Below are 17,407 nucleotides of genomic sequence, written 5' to 3' on the forward strand. Positions count from 1 at the left end.
GTTATGTTAACAGTGATGCATGCGGTGTATTGGTATCCAGCGCACTACAGTATCCCAAAGCACTGCATGCAGTGCGTTATCGTATAATGCACATGTTAATAAAGGCTATGAATCATACTTTTCATTTACTGTATGCTTAATGCTTCATTGTATGCAACCTAAAAGTCACATAACATATAGAGCAATGCAGCTTCCACTGTAAATGTAGCCTACACATTGAAAATGTAACATACCGTTCCCTGTCCTCAGAATTACAGTGCCACCCACAGTTTCATATGAGGGGGGCACCATGGTTTGAGGCAACTCTGAAATCAGGGGCTTATAGCCATAGCAGCCATAGCATCTGCTATGGGACCCTGGAGCATAGGGGGACCAAGTGGGTACTTAATGTATTCACCATTAATTTTTTTGTGTTTCTCCACCCTCTGACTTTGTCTCAGTGCCCATGAACTAGGACCAGTTATGATTGCATGATAATGTAAATTGACCAATTAACTCATATTCATAGGGTAGGGGTAGGTGGCATTGCTTAAGAGTGCCTCCATCTGAGGGTTCCATGAAAGTTTTGCTATAGGGCCCCATGATCTCTAGCTCTGCCTCTGTCTAAAACCACAATTTTTACTTTCTGTCTGGGCATTTGTGGTTCATTATCAACCAACGGGGTTATGATTTGACAACACAAACACAACTACATAATTTATGTTCCAGGGCAGGGCGAGATACTAGTATATTGTTTGTCAATGATTTGGATTTTAAATACTTGGAAACACAGAAGAAAAGAATAATACACAAGATGGCCACTGAAATGTGCACATTGTGTTATGTACATTTGTATGTTTGTATATGGTGTCTGTATTCCAGCACTACGCTAGAACAGTTCTATTTTTTTTATATTTATGGTATGTTTTATACATTTTGACTCTCAGAAAACCCACGGCTGTATTTCAAGTGAAGTGTAGAATTATAGTCCCCTGAAAAAAAGAGGTTTCAGACAATGTTCTAGTCATAAATATTCCATGGTGAAAAAAAAAAGGCTGCTAACCAAATTCCCATAATAAATGTCCCCCAGTGAAAAATAGTCACAGTCCAAATTTCCATGAAAAATAGCCACCAGGGGGAAAACCAGTTAAAGGATAAAACACTGTAATAAAAATGATGCAGAAAAAAAAAAAGAAAGAAAAAAAAGTTGTATGTAGACTTCTTGTAATAAAAGTCCCTGGATGGAACCGCCATAACAAATTTTCATACTAAATGTTCCATAGAAAAAAGCAATCCAACTTTTTTTGTCTGTGGGAGGGCCCCACGTGCATACCAGTAGCCGTTGTAAAACCTTCAGAAAACCACTGGTGTGAAAGGAATAAAAGTCTTTTGTTAGGAACTTAATCCATCTTCTTATAAATGATCAATCCCTCAATGTAATCCGTAAAAGTCTCTTTACAAATTGTTGATTGTAGAGTTCTCTGTTAACAACACCAGGACTACTGCTTCAGACATCACTTTAGGCTAGCAGCCATTTTTTTCCCACCTTAGAGAATAATGCATCCTATTTTTATTCTTATTTTTAAAACTAAAAGGGGAGGAGGCAGTGAGGTGTTTGGTCATTTGGCCTTTGAAAAAAAAAACCCATTCAAGTAAACACACGTTGGTTGTTGTCGGCTATCTTGGATACTGACAACCCATCTTTGCTCAAAGCTAAATAAAGGAAGGGAGTTGTTTTAGACAAAAAATAAATACATCAAATAGTAATAATAATAATAATAATAATAATAACAATAATAATAATAATAATAATACAATAATAAAAAAATGGGATCCTGGACTGCTTTTCTAATGGGGAGGTCCCCTAGTTTAAGTTAATCCACCAACAAAGAGATAAAATACATTACCCATAAAACTAGGGAAAAGTGGTAGCAATAATTAGCCTTCACATGCTGTTAAATTCTGATTACCCAACTCATTTTCTGCAGCCAGTCACTGGTTTGTTAATGTCTGAAGACATGTGTCTTCAGACCTATACATTGGGTGTTTGGTCTCTAACATAGTGTCCATCAAGATGGCAGTACAAAAATGAAGACTGCTTGTGATTGCGTCATGGACCTGAAAATTTGCATGGAAGTGTCTCTTCTAGGTTTCACATATGGGGGTGCCATAATGTGTTCCACAAACCCTCTACAAAAAGTTCTGTAAAAGATTATAGGCATGGAACAGCCCTCTTCACAGACTGCAATATATCCTGCTTGGAAGGTAACTTCTGCAATAGAGATTTGAATTTCCAGTCTAAATCACATTGATATATCAGTGTCTATTATCACACTGAGCCCATTACTACACTGAATTGGACATTGCACAGAGCAGTGCCATATCATATAACATCACAAAATACCACACTATTGGGACTGTTATGTCACACATTATTTCTATGGGATGCAGGAAAAAAGGGCGCCAGTGGCTAGTGGATGAAAAGGGCGCTGCCATAGACTCTAATGCATGTATCGTTAAACCGCGCCCAAAGCAGAAAAATGGGTGAATGATAAATATCGTTGACAACATTAGAACATTAAAGTTTTTCAAATATGTTATTGTTTTAGAAGCTTGCAACGTTATAGTTTCTGTCATATTATTTTGTTTGTATGTACTAGTTTTAGGGTATTAAATATATTATCATTTCTATGCATGTAAGGGTGTTTCTGCAGGGGGAGAGGTTAGGGTTTGGCCCCACCAGGTGGGTTGGTTAGGGTTAGGCACCACCTGGGGGGGGAGGGGCGGTTAGGGTTAGGCAACACTGGGGGGGAGGTTATGGTTAGGCACCACCAGGGGAGGGTTGTGTGTAAGAGTGGGGTTGGGTAAAACTGTATTGTTGAATTACGGAATGATTTTTAATGTTAATATCTTTTTGTTATTATTTCCTGTCTGTTTTAAAACAGTATTTATTATTAACCAATGTTGTTACCAGTGTTTATCGTTATTGAGATTTCATTATCAACTGGCACCATTTTGTTATCTAGGTGGGCCTTTTTTTCCTGGTGCCCTTTTTTCATGCATGCCTTCTATTAAATGTATCCTGTTTTAGTGTATTAGTCAATGTACAGTGCTTTGTACAGCACTGCACCACAAAACATGTGAATGATACCTAAATGTATGAAAAATACATTAAAGTGGACCCAAATTAAAAATACAAGATTTCAGAAATAAAATCTATTTTCTAAATTATAATAAAAAATAGAAGCCTTTTTTCAGCTGCATGATGACAAATATAAATATTTTACATTTATTGGAGGAACTCCTCCCTTCCTTACATATTGCCGGGACAGAATCCGGCAAACTGGATAAGTAGATGGTCTCCAGCAAAGGAGGAATTGCTAATGGCTGCCACATGTATAACCCTAGTAATGAAAAGAGAAGGGTGAAAAGCATGCACTAAAATGCTCATAGGCTTGAATGAGTGTTTATTTATCTTTGTATATGTCAGAGTGGTGCAACTGAATATTTTGAATTAAAACAAATATTTGGTTTGGGTCCACTTTAAGTGTGCATTGTATGCAACCCACATTTTATAAAACATGCTCTCGGGGAAACCAAAATTTTAAAACAATATGACAGAAGTCATGAAGGAGCACATGCCAGAAAACAATTTACTGTTTTGCCTATTCTTTTCCACCTGTAATTAGTTCCAGTTATACTTTATACTATTCACAAACAGATTGATGCACAACATCCCTTATTTTTTGTACACTTTTCAATTTTCATAATATTTAAAGGGAAATTCCACTTTTGTAATACAATTGCCAAAACATAGATTGGTGCAATCCAAGACTTTTCGCAATATAAATTTAATAAAAAGTATCATTTCACTTCAATTTGCAAGTCGTTAAGAATCCCCAAATGTTGAAAATAACTGAAACTACCCTTTTTTATAACCATGGCAACAAAACTTTGGAATACAAATAGCCAACATCCACTTATTAAGCAAGTAATTAGCTGCATAGCTGAGAGCTTTTGTAAATATGTCTAAACACCCAGATTAATCCATTGACTGGCAGGAAATTTTGAGACATCAATCGGACGGTTTCTGTTAGGAACAATACGAAATGGATGTATTTTACATGCACATATAAACAATTTAAGTGTGTTTTCTGTTCAACCTATGAATGTTTAGAGCTGACCTGAAGAGATTCAATTACTCTCTGAAGAATAAATCAAAATTAAATTCCCAATATTGTTTTTTTCCTATACGTCAGGATATACAGCCTGAGCATAAAGCAAGCTCACTTCATTTTGAGAATTAGGCTTAAAATGATGTCTAGAACAGCAACATACCTGCTTTAACAAAATGAACATAAACAAGCAAGCGTGTGTGTTCAAAACATAAGACATACCTGCATACCACTGTTGTCACATGAAGCATTCAGTATTTCATGTAAGGGTACATCCTGTCCCTGCAGAGAAAGCACAAAGTGAAGAAATGTGTTATTTTATGCAGAATAGCCATCTGTTTGTATAAATGTACTTTCTTGTATTTAATAGTGCTGAAATATTCCTTAAGACTTTTACAGTGTAGGTACAACCATTCCCACTTGTTCTTGTTCTTCATAGTAGATCACAATCTGTTGTCCTTCACACTTACACACACTAGGACCAAGTCATTTTTCAAAATCATATTGTTAACTGGATTAGTACTAAGGATTTTATTACTTACAGTAAGAGAAAAGTAAGTACAAAATGTAATTCTAGACATAACTTTATTTATCTGTAAATGAGAGGCGATTAAAAGATTGGCACAGTGCAGCGTGGACTCTTTAATTGTGCAGTATGCGGTAATACAAACAAGTCATGTGGATAGATCCATAAAGAAATATGCAAGAGGGGTCCACATACCATTCCAATCGGGCAAGTGGTTGCGGTGGGTGCAGGGCACTGGAAGCCTTATTGCCATTTCGCACAATCTGCGTAGAAGTGCAGATTGCGCAAAACGGCTGTTAGAACTTCAAACTTCTGTAATGGGCTTATTTGTTGTCTGTGACTCTATTAGATACAATTATCATACAAGTTATCATTTCAACAGTTGGTACTAGAATCAATAGTATGGTAATAGGGGTTGGAGAGGTTACAATTGTGATTAAAGAGACTCAGAGACGAAGGACACTAAATCTCTGAAACTCACCCGGTGCATATACACGTCTAAGTCCCACACCGTCCTCCCGCGGTCTGCCGTTCAGCCACGGAGAGTCCCAGTAACCGGCTCAGTGACGTCAATCTGGGCCTACTGCACATGCACGGGGGCAGGGGGGTCTGTGCATGCGCATTAGACCCTGACTGGCATCAACTGAGCCTGGTAACGGAGCTCACCACGGCTGAACAGCAGACCGCGGGAAGATGGCGTGGGACTTAGACATGTTTATGGGGTGGGAGAAAGCCCCAGGTAAGTATCAGAGCTTAAGTATACTTTGTCTCTGAGTCTCTTTAAGCTTGTGGGGCCTTCCTCTCATGGCTGGACCCGTGGGTAGGCCGCAGAGGCTGGTGCCTAGGGCACTGGGAAGGCTGGGGCAGCCACAGTGCTGCAGTGCACAGTAGTCCAGTGAGTTACTATTTGTACACCTATATATGCAATGCCTTCTAATAGTGTACAGTGTACACCTACCATTTCTGAGGTCATCATGTATTCTCTTTTGGAAGGTTGGCAACAGTCATATAAACATTAACAACATCTTGATAATATTTGCAATCGATGTGACAGAAACATCAAACTGCTTGGAGATGGCCTTAAAACCTTTGCCTAACAAGCTTGTCTTTCCTTTCTGATCTCTGAAGACTACTCTCTGGTTCATGTTCAGTGTGGGACACACAGATACAACAAAGCAGAAAGAGATTATCTTCCTCCATATAAACAGGGTGAATGGCTGATTGCATTAGTGGAGGTTTGTAAAACTAGATTTAAAAAAAAATCACTGTAATCCTAATATTTATGATATTTTCTAGGGATACTAACAAATGTATCCAGACCATTTTAGAATGGTAGAATAAGCAATACTTTATCTCTTTTCACGTGTTTGTTGCATTAGGTGACGACATATCAGCAGCATGCAGGTGGTGTACATGGGAGAATTGCTCTTCATTTAATCACTTCTCAAGAGGCATAAAGCACATTTTCAATGGGCTGTAAAAGGTGGTTTCTTCTTTGTTCATGGAGATGTAACAACAAATTTGTCCCTGCCTATATCTCCAATGGAATATGTATGTGTGTGCCTGCTGCTTACGTAGCTGACAGTCCTGTCCATCTCCCAGCCCTCTTTCATTCAGGTAAAGCTATAAAGCACATCAGGGAGTTCTGTAAGCAGTAGTTTACTGTACATAAAACTAGTGAGTCAGATTTATGTTTTATTTACAGTCTGCTCCGACAGAGATTTAAAGAGGAATTACAGCCTGGCATGGCACACAATAAGATCTGTCTACCAACACCTTGCTCTTAAATTAAAGGATTTTTAGTAGTATATTTTATCAACATTGCTATTTACTAATTTAATAATAGATCAAACTAAGTCTTGTAAAGCATCATCAATCACTCATCCATGTGTGCAAGCTATATAATACCAGACTGTAATATTTGGGTCTATTATACATCCAAGTTCTAATACCCAGCATATGCTTTAAAACACGTCTGACACCACATTGCAAATCTACAGTATTAGTGTTTCTCCTCTAAATGCTATATTTATTTATCCACTAGGAAAAGAACTGATCTAAGTGGAATGACCACCAAGGCAGCAAATAGCGGTGACTACTTCGTTTTTTTCAGGCCATATATCCCACCCAGGTGATCACAGTGGTCCAGTAGGCTGTCTGTCTCCACAAATACGCTGCCTAATAGGGATGATCAGAGATATGCAAAATATTCTGATTTGATGAAAATATATGCAGATGTGGTATGCAAATATATGCAGCTTGAAAATAGACTAATCAGTTTAAACCTGGGTTTAAATTGAATGGTGCATTTTCAAACTACATACAGTTGCTTACAAATGTGCATAATTTCAGAAGAATTTGCATCTCATTGATCAACCCTACTGTCTAGAGTCCAAATAGGCTACATGTGTTTGCCCACAGAAGATACCTATACCCTGGTCAACACCAACCACTGACTGGCCTTGGGAAATTATCAGATTGCCTGATGAATTTTTACACAATAGTCACAGATGTTAGCAAATATCGCCTAGTATGAGACACAGGGGTGTAACTACATATCATAGGACCCCCAGCAAAAACTTTTATGAGACTCCCAATGTTCAGACCCTTTCCCTTGCCTACATCTCTTGACCCTCACAGCCTGGGGCCCATCTTTCAAGGGTCATAAAAAAGTGTAGACATAGTAATCTTCACATCTATTACATGTGTAGCCACAAAAACACCTGATCTGAAGGATGGACCCTATATCAGTGAGAGTAGTTGGGGACCCCTTACAGTTCTGGGCCCTCCTGCAGTCATGTGGCTGCTCCCCTGTAGTTATGCCCAGGATGAGACAGATGTCAACAGAAATACAGAAAATAAATAAGTACCTAAATAAAGAAAACATGTTTATTTGATAAAAGTCCAAATAGGAGTTTAGAATATCTTGTTTAACTTTACTCACGCACAAAAAAAATGGAATGCGTACTGAAATTACAGTTGCAGATGACTGAGGCATATAGCCATGCATAGCCAGCAAAACAGACAATAGGTGAAATGTTAAAGCTCACTTATTTGAGATTCTAACACTTGTGGACTTTAAGCTGCAATCGTCTTCACTTTAGTTATTTATAGAATGTGACAGGATTGTGCAAAATTAGTTCCTATTGTGGCTTGTGGAGCAGTTAGAGTCTATGCACTGTTACCTTTTCACCTCTTTTGCTCCCTTGATTACTTTTCTTAACTGCTTGCCAAGTTATGGTCAGGAAAACATGTCCCAGTGTGTTATCTGTTTGTGAATTATGACACATTTTTGCTGTTCTCTGCTTGTGTTTCTCTTATGATGAGTAAAATCAACAGTCCAGTATTTGAATAACTGCTAGCAGTTACATCATGCAGCAGGCGCTCAATCAAGCTTGTTACCTATTGGTATCTGATGATTAGGTGGACAGAGATTCCAATTCCCTCTTCAGCATTGCATGCAGTACTAATCTTTTATTAACAAGTATTTCAATTTTAGAGGTTTGCTGATAGATGGCACACAAGTCAAATGAAGATTATTTTATTTGTTTAACCTTTATTCTAAAGGTAAAGATTTATATGTGAAAAAAACAATACACATAACTACAGATAAAAAAAATAAATAAAAAAATTAAAAAGAACGGGAAAAAAAACAAAAAACAAACAAAACAAAAACGTATTCATAAGCATTTTATATGATAACGTGCAATCAGGCTATTCATTGTCAATACTGGTTCAATGCACACATATGTTCCAGCTGACATTTTGTCATTATATTGACATTCAGTGCAACTACACAGTGGTTTTCATACAAAATATTTTTGGCAAAAACACTATGGTTCAGATTTACTAAAGTTCTCCAAACTTACAGAGCACTGGGACACATACTGTAGGTTAATCAATGTGGAATAACAAATTTGGCTTAAAGTTTTAAACCTAGTGTGCTGTTAGGTGGCAAAAGTTTTAATGCTTCAGCTGTGTCATAGTAGACCATAGAGGGAATCACAACAACGATGGGGTAATAGATGGCAATCATGTCAGGATTTCTTGGATTCGTTACAAGTAGTTATACCTCCTGATGTATGCACATGACTACAATTGCTCAAGCATTACTTTGGACAGGGCTGGCCCTACCATGAAGCTAACTGAGCCACGTGATTCATCTGGCAATCTGTAGGGGGTCGGCATCCGCTGCTCACTGGTACATCCCATCTCTCTCAGTATCTCCTTCTGTTGCTCCTACCTGACTCACAGATTGAAAAAGCTCTCTTGATGTGAGTAGAATTTGTGTGTCTGTAAGAGGGTGTGTCTGTGTGAGTAGAGTTTATGTGTGTATCCGTGCAAGTGTGTGGTTGTGTGCGTAGTGTTTGTGTGGGTGTCTTTGTGAGTGTGTGTCTGTGTGAGTAGTTTGTTTGTGTTAGTGTGAGTGTGTACCTTTGTGAGGTGTGTGTTTGTGTAGGCACGGTTGCTTTAAAGAGACTCTGAAGCGAGAATAAATCTTGCTTCAGAGCTCATAGTTATCAGGGGCATGTGTGCCCCTGCTAAACCGCTGCTATCCTGCGGCTAAACGAGGGTCCCTGACCCCCCAAAATCCCCTCCGAGCAGCGGGGGATCTCTTTCGGATTGAGGCAGGGCTAACCGCCGCAGCCCTGCCCCACGCGCGTCTGTCAGCGCGTATCTCCGCCTCTCCCCCGCCCCTCTTAGTCTTCCTTCACTGAGAGGGGCGGGGGAGAGGCAGCGATGTGCCGCTGATAGACGCGACTGGAGGCAGGGCTGCAGCTGTTAGCCCTGCCTCTAGGAGCAGCAAAATCTACAACCAATTTGGTCATTGATTTTGCGGGGGGGGGGGGGTGTTTGGGAGTGAAGGAACCCCCGTTTAGCCGCGGGATAGCGGCATTTTAGCAGGGGCACACGTGCCCCTGCTAACTATGAGCTCTGAAGCGAGAATTATTCTCGCTTCAGTGTCTCTTTAAGAGGTGGGTATCTGCCTGGGGTAAAGTGGTGGTGGTTAGGAGTCGTGAGGGCACAGAGGGGTGAGCCTACGCAGAGAGAGCACAGTGGAGCAAGGTGTGAAGTGACTCACCTCTCTAAAGATCCGGGAACATGATGGATACTCACATACAAAAAAAAAGTCTCTCACTTTGACAACCTAGTTTCTATGGCTGCAGGATGTCAGTCATCATGTGACCAACCGCCACCAGTGGTTATTGCGATAACTGAGAGCACTGCAGTTGTTAGATTCCAGGATGCTTAAGAGGAATAAACTCCTGTGCACCCCTCCCGTCCCAAGACTTTCAGAGAGGTGAGTCACTTGACCCCTCACTCGGTTGCACCCTCTGCATGCTGGGGGAATTTGGTGACCTATACTGGGGGAGATGTATCTGGCTATTAACCTACTGGGGACTCCTCTGACTACCTATAATGTAGGGGGGGGGTCTGCATCTGGCTACTGGCAGTTGCTCTGCATCTGGCTACCTAATACTGGGGGCTTTTGTGACTACCTAATAGTGGGAGTTATGTCTGGCTACCTATACTGAAGGGGCTACATCTAGCTACCTAAATATGGGGGCTCCTATGCCTACCTAAACTGGGGATCACATGGACACACCTACTTACACTGAGAGGAGGCTACCTAATACTAGGAGCACTTATGGTTGCCAACTAGTGGCAGCTACCACTGTCTACACAAAAAGGAGACCACATAATGCTGGGGTGGGTGGGACATCTCCACATCATAGTATGCATGATCTTAGAGAAGCAATTAAGAACTTCATTATATATAATATATGTGTAGAGAATTGAATTGCTTGGTAGTATGAGATCAGTTCTTTATTAGTTTGTCTTGTTTGGAATACCTTGGTAGTATGAGTTTTTTTTAATTAATTCATAACACTGTGCTTCTACATATCTATCTATCTATCTATCTATCTATCTATCTATCTATCTATCTATCTATCTATCTATCTACTGTATCTATCTACTGTATCTATCTACCCTGTTATCTGACTGATTACAATATTAGAGCTTAACAATCTTGTGATAAGTACCAAGATTAACATTCATTTTCTGAGTCTTGCTTAGGAGGAAAGGAGAAATCAGGCTTTACATTTAAGAAAGGTATACACCTAAATGTCAAGTCTGTATTTAATTTCCTTTAGGGTCTTCAGCACCAATGAGCAATAGATGTACTCTTGATCTGACTAGTGACATTTGTGTAAAGATAACACAGTGCTCTTAGTTTAATTTTCAGTTCACCTGATATTATGGTGTTAAAAGCAGACCAATTATCCATGGGCCACTGAGCTTAAAATCAAAACCCTGGATTACCTTACAGAAGCTAATAATAAACATAGCCAGCAAATAGTGAACCTAATAAAATAGGCTTGTCATTACAAAGTATTTATCTCACATGGCATAAATAGGATCAATTGATGGGGTAAATTAATTTAATCCTTTGATTATAATAAGACAGGAACCTTCTAAAATTCTTCAGGCCGAGATCCAACCAAGTATACATATGGATAAATGTGCCTGTATGTATATTTTATATTTATATTGTCATGTACCTTAAAAATCTATTTGGTATACGACGCTTATGTCAACAGGTCATCTATTCTACACTATGATACAGCCTTAACTACTTAAGGATCTTAGTATTTGAAATCTACTCCCTGTTTTGATGGCTATCAGGCTGCCAGGGCATAGATTTCAACTCACCGCCGCTGCGCGCATTCACAGTTTTGTCGCTCCCGCCGATCTCGCTGCTGAATCCCCACTGTCTCCCGTTCACTTGCTCTGCCTGTTTCAAATGTCTAACTTTTCTATGCATACAGCTTTAATAAACATAAAGTCATTTCTATATATTTTTTGTGCTTGTTTAATCAAAATGTTGATGGAAAAACATTTCAATAAATTTTAAATTGAAAAAAAAAAATCTATTTGAAACTGGCATCCTTAATTGCTTTTTAAACACTGCTTCCTGTATATAAAAAATAAAGTCACTCTATTGCAAATGTAACTTAAATAAATGAGTAACAGGGCACTTTAAAGAGGAACCGTTAGCCTTGCCTTTGACATGAAAATTCTTTTCCTTTTCTCAAACGCATCATCAGTGGGCTCTGTATGGATAACATTGCGGTGAAACCCCTCCCACAGTGTGATGTCAGCACCATCACACTGTGGAAGCCTTGTTGCATTGTGGCAAATAACAGTGGTTTCCAACTGCCAAAAATGCATCATCTCTTTCCACAGACATCACCTGCCAGCAGTAAAAATGTCACCATGTGATAAATGTCAGAAAGTAACTCAGGGAGAGGAAAGATTTTTCAATGGGGAAACTTTGACTAAAACATTTATAAATAATTATTGTAAAAATTAGGCATTTTTTTCATTACATTATATTCACTGCAGTTCCTCTTTAACCATTTCGTATCCTACATACGGTATATTCACGTCATTGTAAGTGGCTCTTGAAAGCCACATGACGTGAATATAGGTCAGTTCCCTTTAATGAGCACAGTACGCGTGCTAGCACGCATCTGGGCTCTTTAACCCCCTCCCTCTAACTACACTAATTAAGGATTCCCCCCCGGGGGTCCGATCCTCCAACCCCCTGCCTGATCCCCTGAAATTTAGCAACCCCCCCTTTTTCTCCCATGCTGCGAATGGGCAGCATGGAGGATTAGCATGTAAACAACATACCTCACCTCGTTCCAGCGCGATCAGCCTCCCCTCCATGCATCACCGCTGCCTATGTCTTAATGCCGAACAGCTCGGGTCCCGGCTTGATCATCAAGCCGGGACCCGATCCGTTCGGCATAATGACACAGGCAGCGGTGATGCACGGAGGGGACACTGATCGCGCTGGAACGAGGCAAGGTGAGCTGTTTACATGCCAATCCTCCATGCTGCTTGCTCGATCGCAGCATGGAGGGGAAGGGGGCATAATGGCTGGGGGCTATCAAAGGGGGAGGATCATTACGCACCTGGCCATCTATGGGGAGGGGGCAAAGGGGCGCACTCTGCTATCTATGGGGGCAAAGGGGCTCACCTAGCTATATATGGGGGGGGCAAAGACAAAGGGACACATTGATTATCTATTAGGGGGGGGGGACTACATTGGCACACCTTTGGATCTATGGGGGGTCAAGGGGGAACATATATATCTTTTATACTGGGGAGGGGCTGATAAGGGGCACATCTGGCTATACTGGGGGGGGGGGGTGGAATAGAGGGTACATATGATTACCTATTGGAGAAGAGCAAAGGAGCAAACCTGGCTATCAATGGGGGTAGGGGGACAAAGGGGCGAATCTGGCTTATAAAGGGTCACATCTGGGATTTTTATGGTGGAGGGGATAATAAGGGGCACATCTGGCAATCTATAATGGGGGGGAAGATAAAGGGGCACACCTGGCTATCTATGGGGGGTGGAGGGTAATAAAGGGGCACATCTTGCTAACTACGGGGGTGGGGGCTAATAAATGGACTTAGCAGTTTAGATATGTATGCCGTGAGGGTATATTACTGTTATTTTGGCGTATACGGCTTGTAATTGCTAGTAAAGTGCAAAGCAAAAAAATTGAAAAAATACACCTTTATTTACAAATATTATATTGTTGCCATATATTGTACTAGGAAGATAATTTAAATGTTGAAATAAACAGGACATATGGACTAATAAAATTTGTGGGCTTGATCTACAGTAATACTTTTTATTTTTAAACGGTAATGCCTGAAAACTGAGAAATAATGACTTTTTTCATTTTTTTTCCTTATTCCCTTTAAAATGCATTCAAAGTAAAATAATACTTAGCAAAAAGTACTACCTAGAGAAAGCCTAATTGGTGGCAAAAAAAACAAGGTATAGATCATTTATTTGTGATAAGTATTGCTAAAGTTATGGGCTAATGAATGGGAGACCTGTGAAATGTAGAAAATTGCTTGGGTTTTTTAGGGGGAAAACCCCAGGGTAGGGAACTAGTTAAGGAGGAAAATAAAGCTTCTAGGTCTTAATCAGGCTATGTTTCACTTTAGTCAGTGTCTGCAAATAGGATACAGTTAAATATTGAGGTGGCAAAAAAAAAAAAACAACAAAAATATAGACACTTATCGAGAAGAGGGGAGCCTCTAGATCAACCAGAGGATTCCACATCCTCCTCCAGACCACCACCGCTGCCTGAAACCCTATGGAAGTTTGTGATCATGCTCCTGTTAATGCACAAGCATGGATGTTCATTAGCAAGGAGCCATTTGGACAATCTTACTACACAAGTGCGGCCGCTCTTGCACAGACAGAGTACGGCCACGCTCATGCATGAAGGGAAATGCAGCGACGATAACAATTATTACAAGCTCTTGTTGGATATGTTCTCGAGGGTCCGCGTGTGGCAATGGTATGGGCAAGAATGACACGAGAAGCCTCTGGACTATCCAAGGGCTTACCTGTACCAAGGTAGGAATATATAACTCTTTCTATTTGGGCCACCTTTGCTACACTTTAAGCATCATCACAGCAGTTACATGTCATCTCAACACCACTCTCTCCATAGATTTCAGTGGAGCAAGACACACTGAATCAATACACAGTTGCTGTCAGGATGCCTAAACGCAGTCTGCAATGGATGGGTGCAGTCACTGAATGAAATAGTGAAGGACAAATCTTTTTCTTTATAATTTCCATGTTAGACACACTGTGACTTCATATGTAAGTGCGTGGTTTGGTAGAAATCCCATGGCTGGCTATCTCACTGCACGGCTGCTGCACATTTATTTGATAAATGTACAGGTGGGCTGCCAAATGAGCATTGTGATGATCAGCAATGAATACAGAAACGTACGCACTGTTCACTGTTTCCCTATTCTCTTCAAGGCTTTCATGTGTGGCTCCAGCAGTAGCCAGGCAAAGCTCCAGTCCAGATACGTAGAACAGCACTGAATAGAAAACCTCACTGTTTCTGTACACTTCCTCCATTTACCTGCTACTAAGACAAGCATGGCAGCGTCACCAAAGTGAGGGATTGTGATGTCCAGTCATTTGGCTTATTAAATTAGACTCTTTATAATGTTTCACAAATTTTAGTTTAGTTAAGAGTGTGCAGAGTTACTTTAAGGTTTTGTTTTTTTTGCTTAAAAAACATGTCCAGAGGCAGAGCTATTTCTGTGCATTGACACCATAAACAAGGTTGACAAAAAAAACGACAAGGTCTTTTTGAAAGAAAAAAAAAAATCCTCTTGTTGCCACTGTTCTCCTATACATACCCTGCAAATCTGGTGATTCTATCATGTATGAGGGCTTTGCTAATCGCTAATATCGGTAGCCATTGACTTAAATGCTAAATGCAAATGCCCATTTTGAACGTGAAAAATTGCAGTAAAAAGCAAGCAATAAAAGGTTGTTATTCACCAAGAACCATTTGTTGCCGAACGTGTTCCGTCATCCCTAGTTACTGACAGCTCCCGGCTGGTCTTAAAGAGACTCTGTTACAAAATGTTCAGCCTTATCTCTTCTATCCTATAAGTTCCTATACCTGTTCTAATGTGGTCTGGATTACTGCAGCCTTTTCTAGTTGCACTGTCTCTGTAATATATCTAATCTTCTTTTCTTTGTCAAGCTTTGTGGACCCAGGGAGGAATGGGCTGCCTATGTTGTAATGAATACAAGTTATGCATGCCCCTTGCAGGCTCTATGTGCTTTGTTTACTTCTCACAGACAGTGATGCAGTTTGTGAGGCTGAGGGTGGAGGGAGCTGAGAGACTGTGACTAATCCCAGACTGGAGTGCAGATAATTCACTATGTAATAAAAACATGTAGTATACTGTAACACTATATATATACATAAACACTGTGCACAGCAGTATTACCGCAGTTTAGTGCATCAATCACTATAATTCATATTGCTAACATTGTTGCAATACAGATATCAGTCATGGGATAATTGTCTTTTTTTTGTGTAGGAAAGTGAACCAATGCATTTAAGTTATTGGGGTATTGTAATTTTGTCATTCCCTGTCCTGTATAACACTGACAAAATAATAAATAAATAAGAGCAATACACAAGGTAACAGCAATGCCTTCTATATTTCAGTATTGTCACTGTATAGTATGCTCAGGTTACACTTTGATGTGCTATAGTACAAGAGGAAATGTTGCCTCACTGATTTCTTGTAACAAATACAGCTTGTCATGGATTTTCACCTGCACTTCGTAGGCAGATTGTTCAAACAACAAGTAACATAAAACTAGGACAAAACTCATTAGAAGCTAATTTCTTCTTAGTATAGGACAAAGTGCTGGAGATAATGAGAAAAAAAGAAGAGAAATGATAGACAACCTCTATCACGCCATCCCATGCTACAGGAAAATAATGGACTAATCAGTCTCATGTTTAATAAGGTTCAAACTAACTTTTGGTTTTGCCGTTTGCATATAAAAATCATGTAAATATGGAGATCATAACCCTTGCAAATTAGTTTTGTAGATACTGGCCTCAGTGCACTAAGGGCTGTTCGGTAAAAAAGCGATAGGTCAGTAAAATTAGTAGGTCAATAAAATATAATAGGTAGGTAAAAGTCCCCAATTTGGTATTTTAGACTTTTTTGCCTGAATTCACTTAGATTTCCACATGCAGCAATAGTAGTCTAACCACCTGTGTAGTATACAAAGAGGAGACACCGGGAGCCCAACATAGTATAGTGTGTACTGGTAAAAGGATGTAAAAAAAAAAAAAAAGTACAGTATGTAATAATACTCACAAACCAGGATTACCCTCCAGGCAACCACTGAATAGGCAGGTGGGGAGATTAGACCTGTCCCCACTCAGGATTAAGAAGTTGCTCTCGGTAAATTGGAAGAAAGGGGCAACACCCCTCCACCAAGGGTGGACTCAGGTAATGTATAGGCATTTTGCCTATGTTTTGCCTGTGGAGTATATCTCGGGCAGCAAGCTGTGTTCTGCTTCGGTGATGTTCTCCCACTTCTGGCCAGAGTTGTGTTGATTCTTCACATGGACTGCATGAGCTGTTTCTGCTTCTGTCCTGTTTCCGTTTCCAAGAGTAAAACAGTAACTCATCCACAGCCCCCCTGTACATGCATGTCACTAGAGGGCCCTCTTCTAAGTATCAGTCTGTAGATCTGCATGTCTAAAGGGATATAAGAAAGCCTCTATGGATAGGCCCTGCACCTACATCTCAGGTTTTTTTTTTTTTTTCACTTTCTGTTGTGCTGCCTGGCAATTCATTAGATTAAACAGAGGAGGAAGATGGACTGGCTCTTCCTATTTTCTGTCCACTTTGCTAAATTATTGTTAGTTATTATTAGTAGTAGTGATGGTCGAACGTGACTATCATGATCATGATTTCATATTTGTGAATGAATTCACACATTTTTCCCCCTCCTGAGCTTTTAACCTCCATGTCACCCATGCAAGCTGGGATACCTAGAATGCAGATCCTGGACCTCGTACGTCTTTTTACAGACCAATGGGAATCCTTATTGGTCTGTTAAAAGACCAATAGAGGGCACTGGATGGGATTTTAAAGATGCTCTGGGGCTTGCTATAATTAGTATTGGGCTGGGCTTTGGTTGGGCACTTTTCAGTGGTCGTTTGGGCCTGGGATCAATGCATGCTGTGTTCTCTGTCGTTCACTGGGTATCGAGATGATACGGCGTTGGATCATTTCCAAGGATACTGTCGTGGGAGTTAAAAAAGGTAAGTATTTATGGTTA

General features: G+C 40.0%; 1 protein-coding gene across 1 annotated transcript in view; it reads right to left on the reverse strand.

Moving 5' to 3' along the window:
• LOC137544899 (protocadherin-9-like) overlaps positions 1 to 17,407 on the reverse strand; it is a 1,465,400-nt gene that overhangs the window by 933,694 nt on the left and 514,299 nt on the right. The window contains exon 3 of the mRNA XM_068265997.1: positions 4,377 to 4,436. Within this exon, the coding sequence (XP_068122098.1) occupies positions 4,377 to 4,436 (60 nt within the window). The remainder of the gene's footprint in view (positions 1 to 4,376; positions 4,437 to 17,407) is intronic.

This window comes from Hyperolius riggenbachi, chromosome 2, assembly GCF_040937935.1.
Source record: "Hyperolius riggenbachi isolate aHypRig1 chromosome 2, aHypRig1.pri, whole genome shotgun sequence".
In the NCBI taxonomy this organism is placed as follows: Eukaryota; Metazoa; Chordata; class Amphibia; order Anura; family Hyperoliidae; genus Hyperolius; species Hyperolius riggenbachi.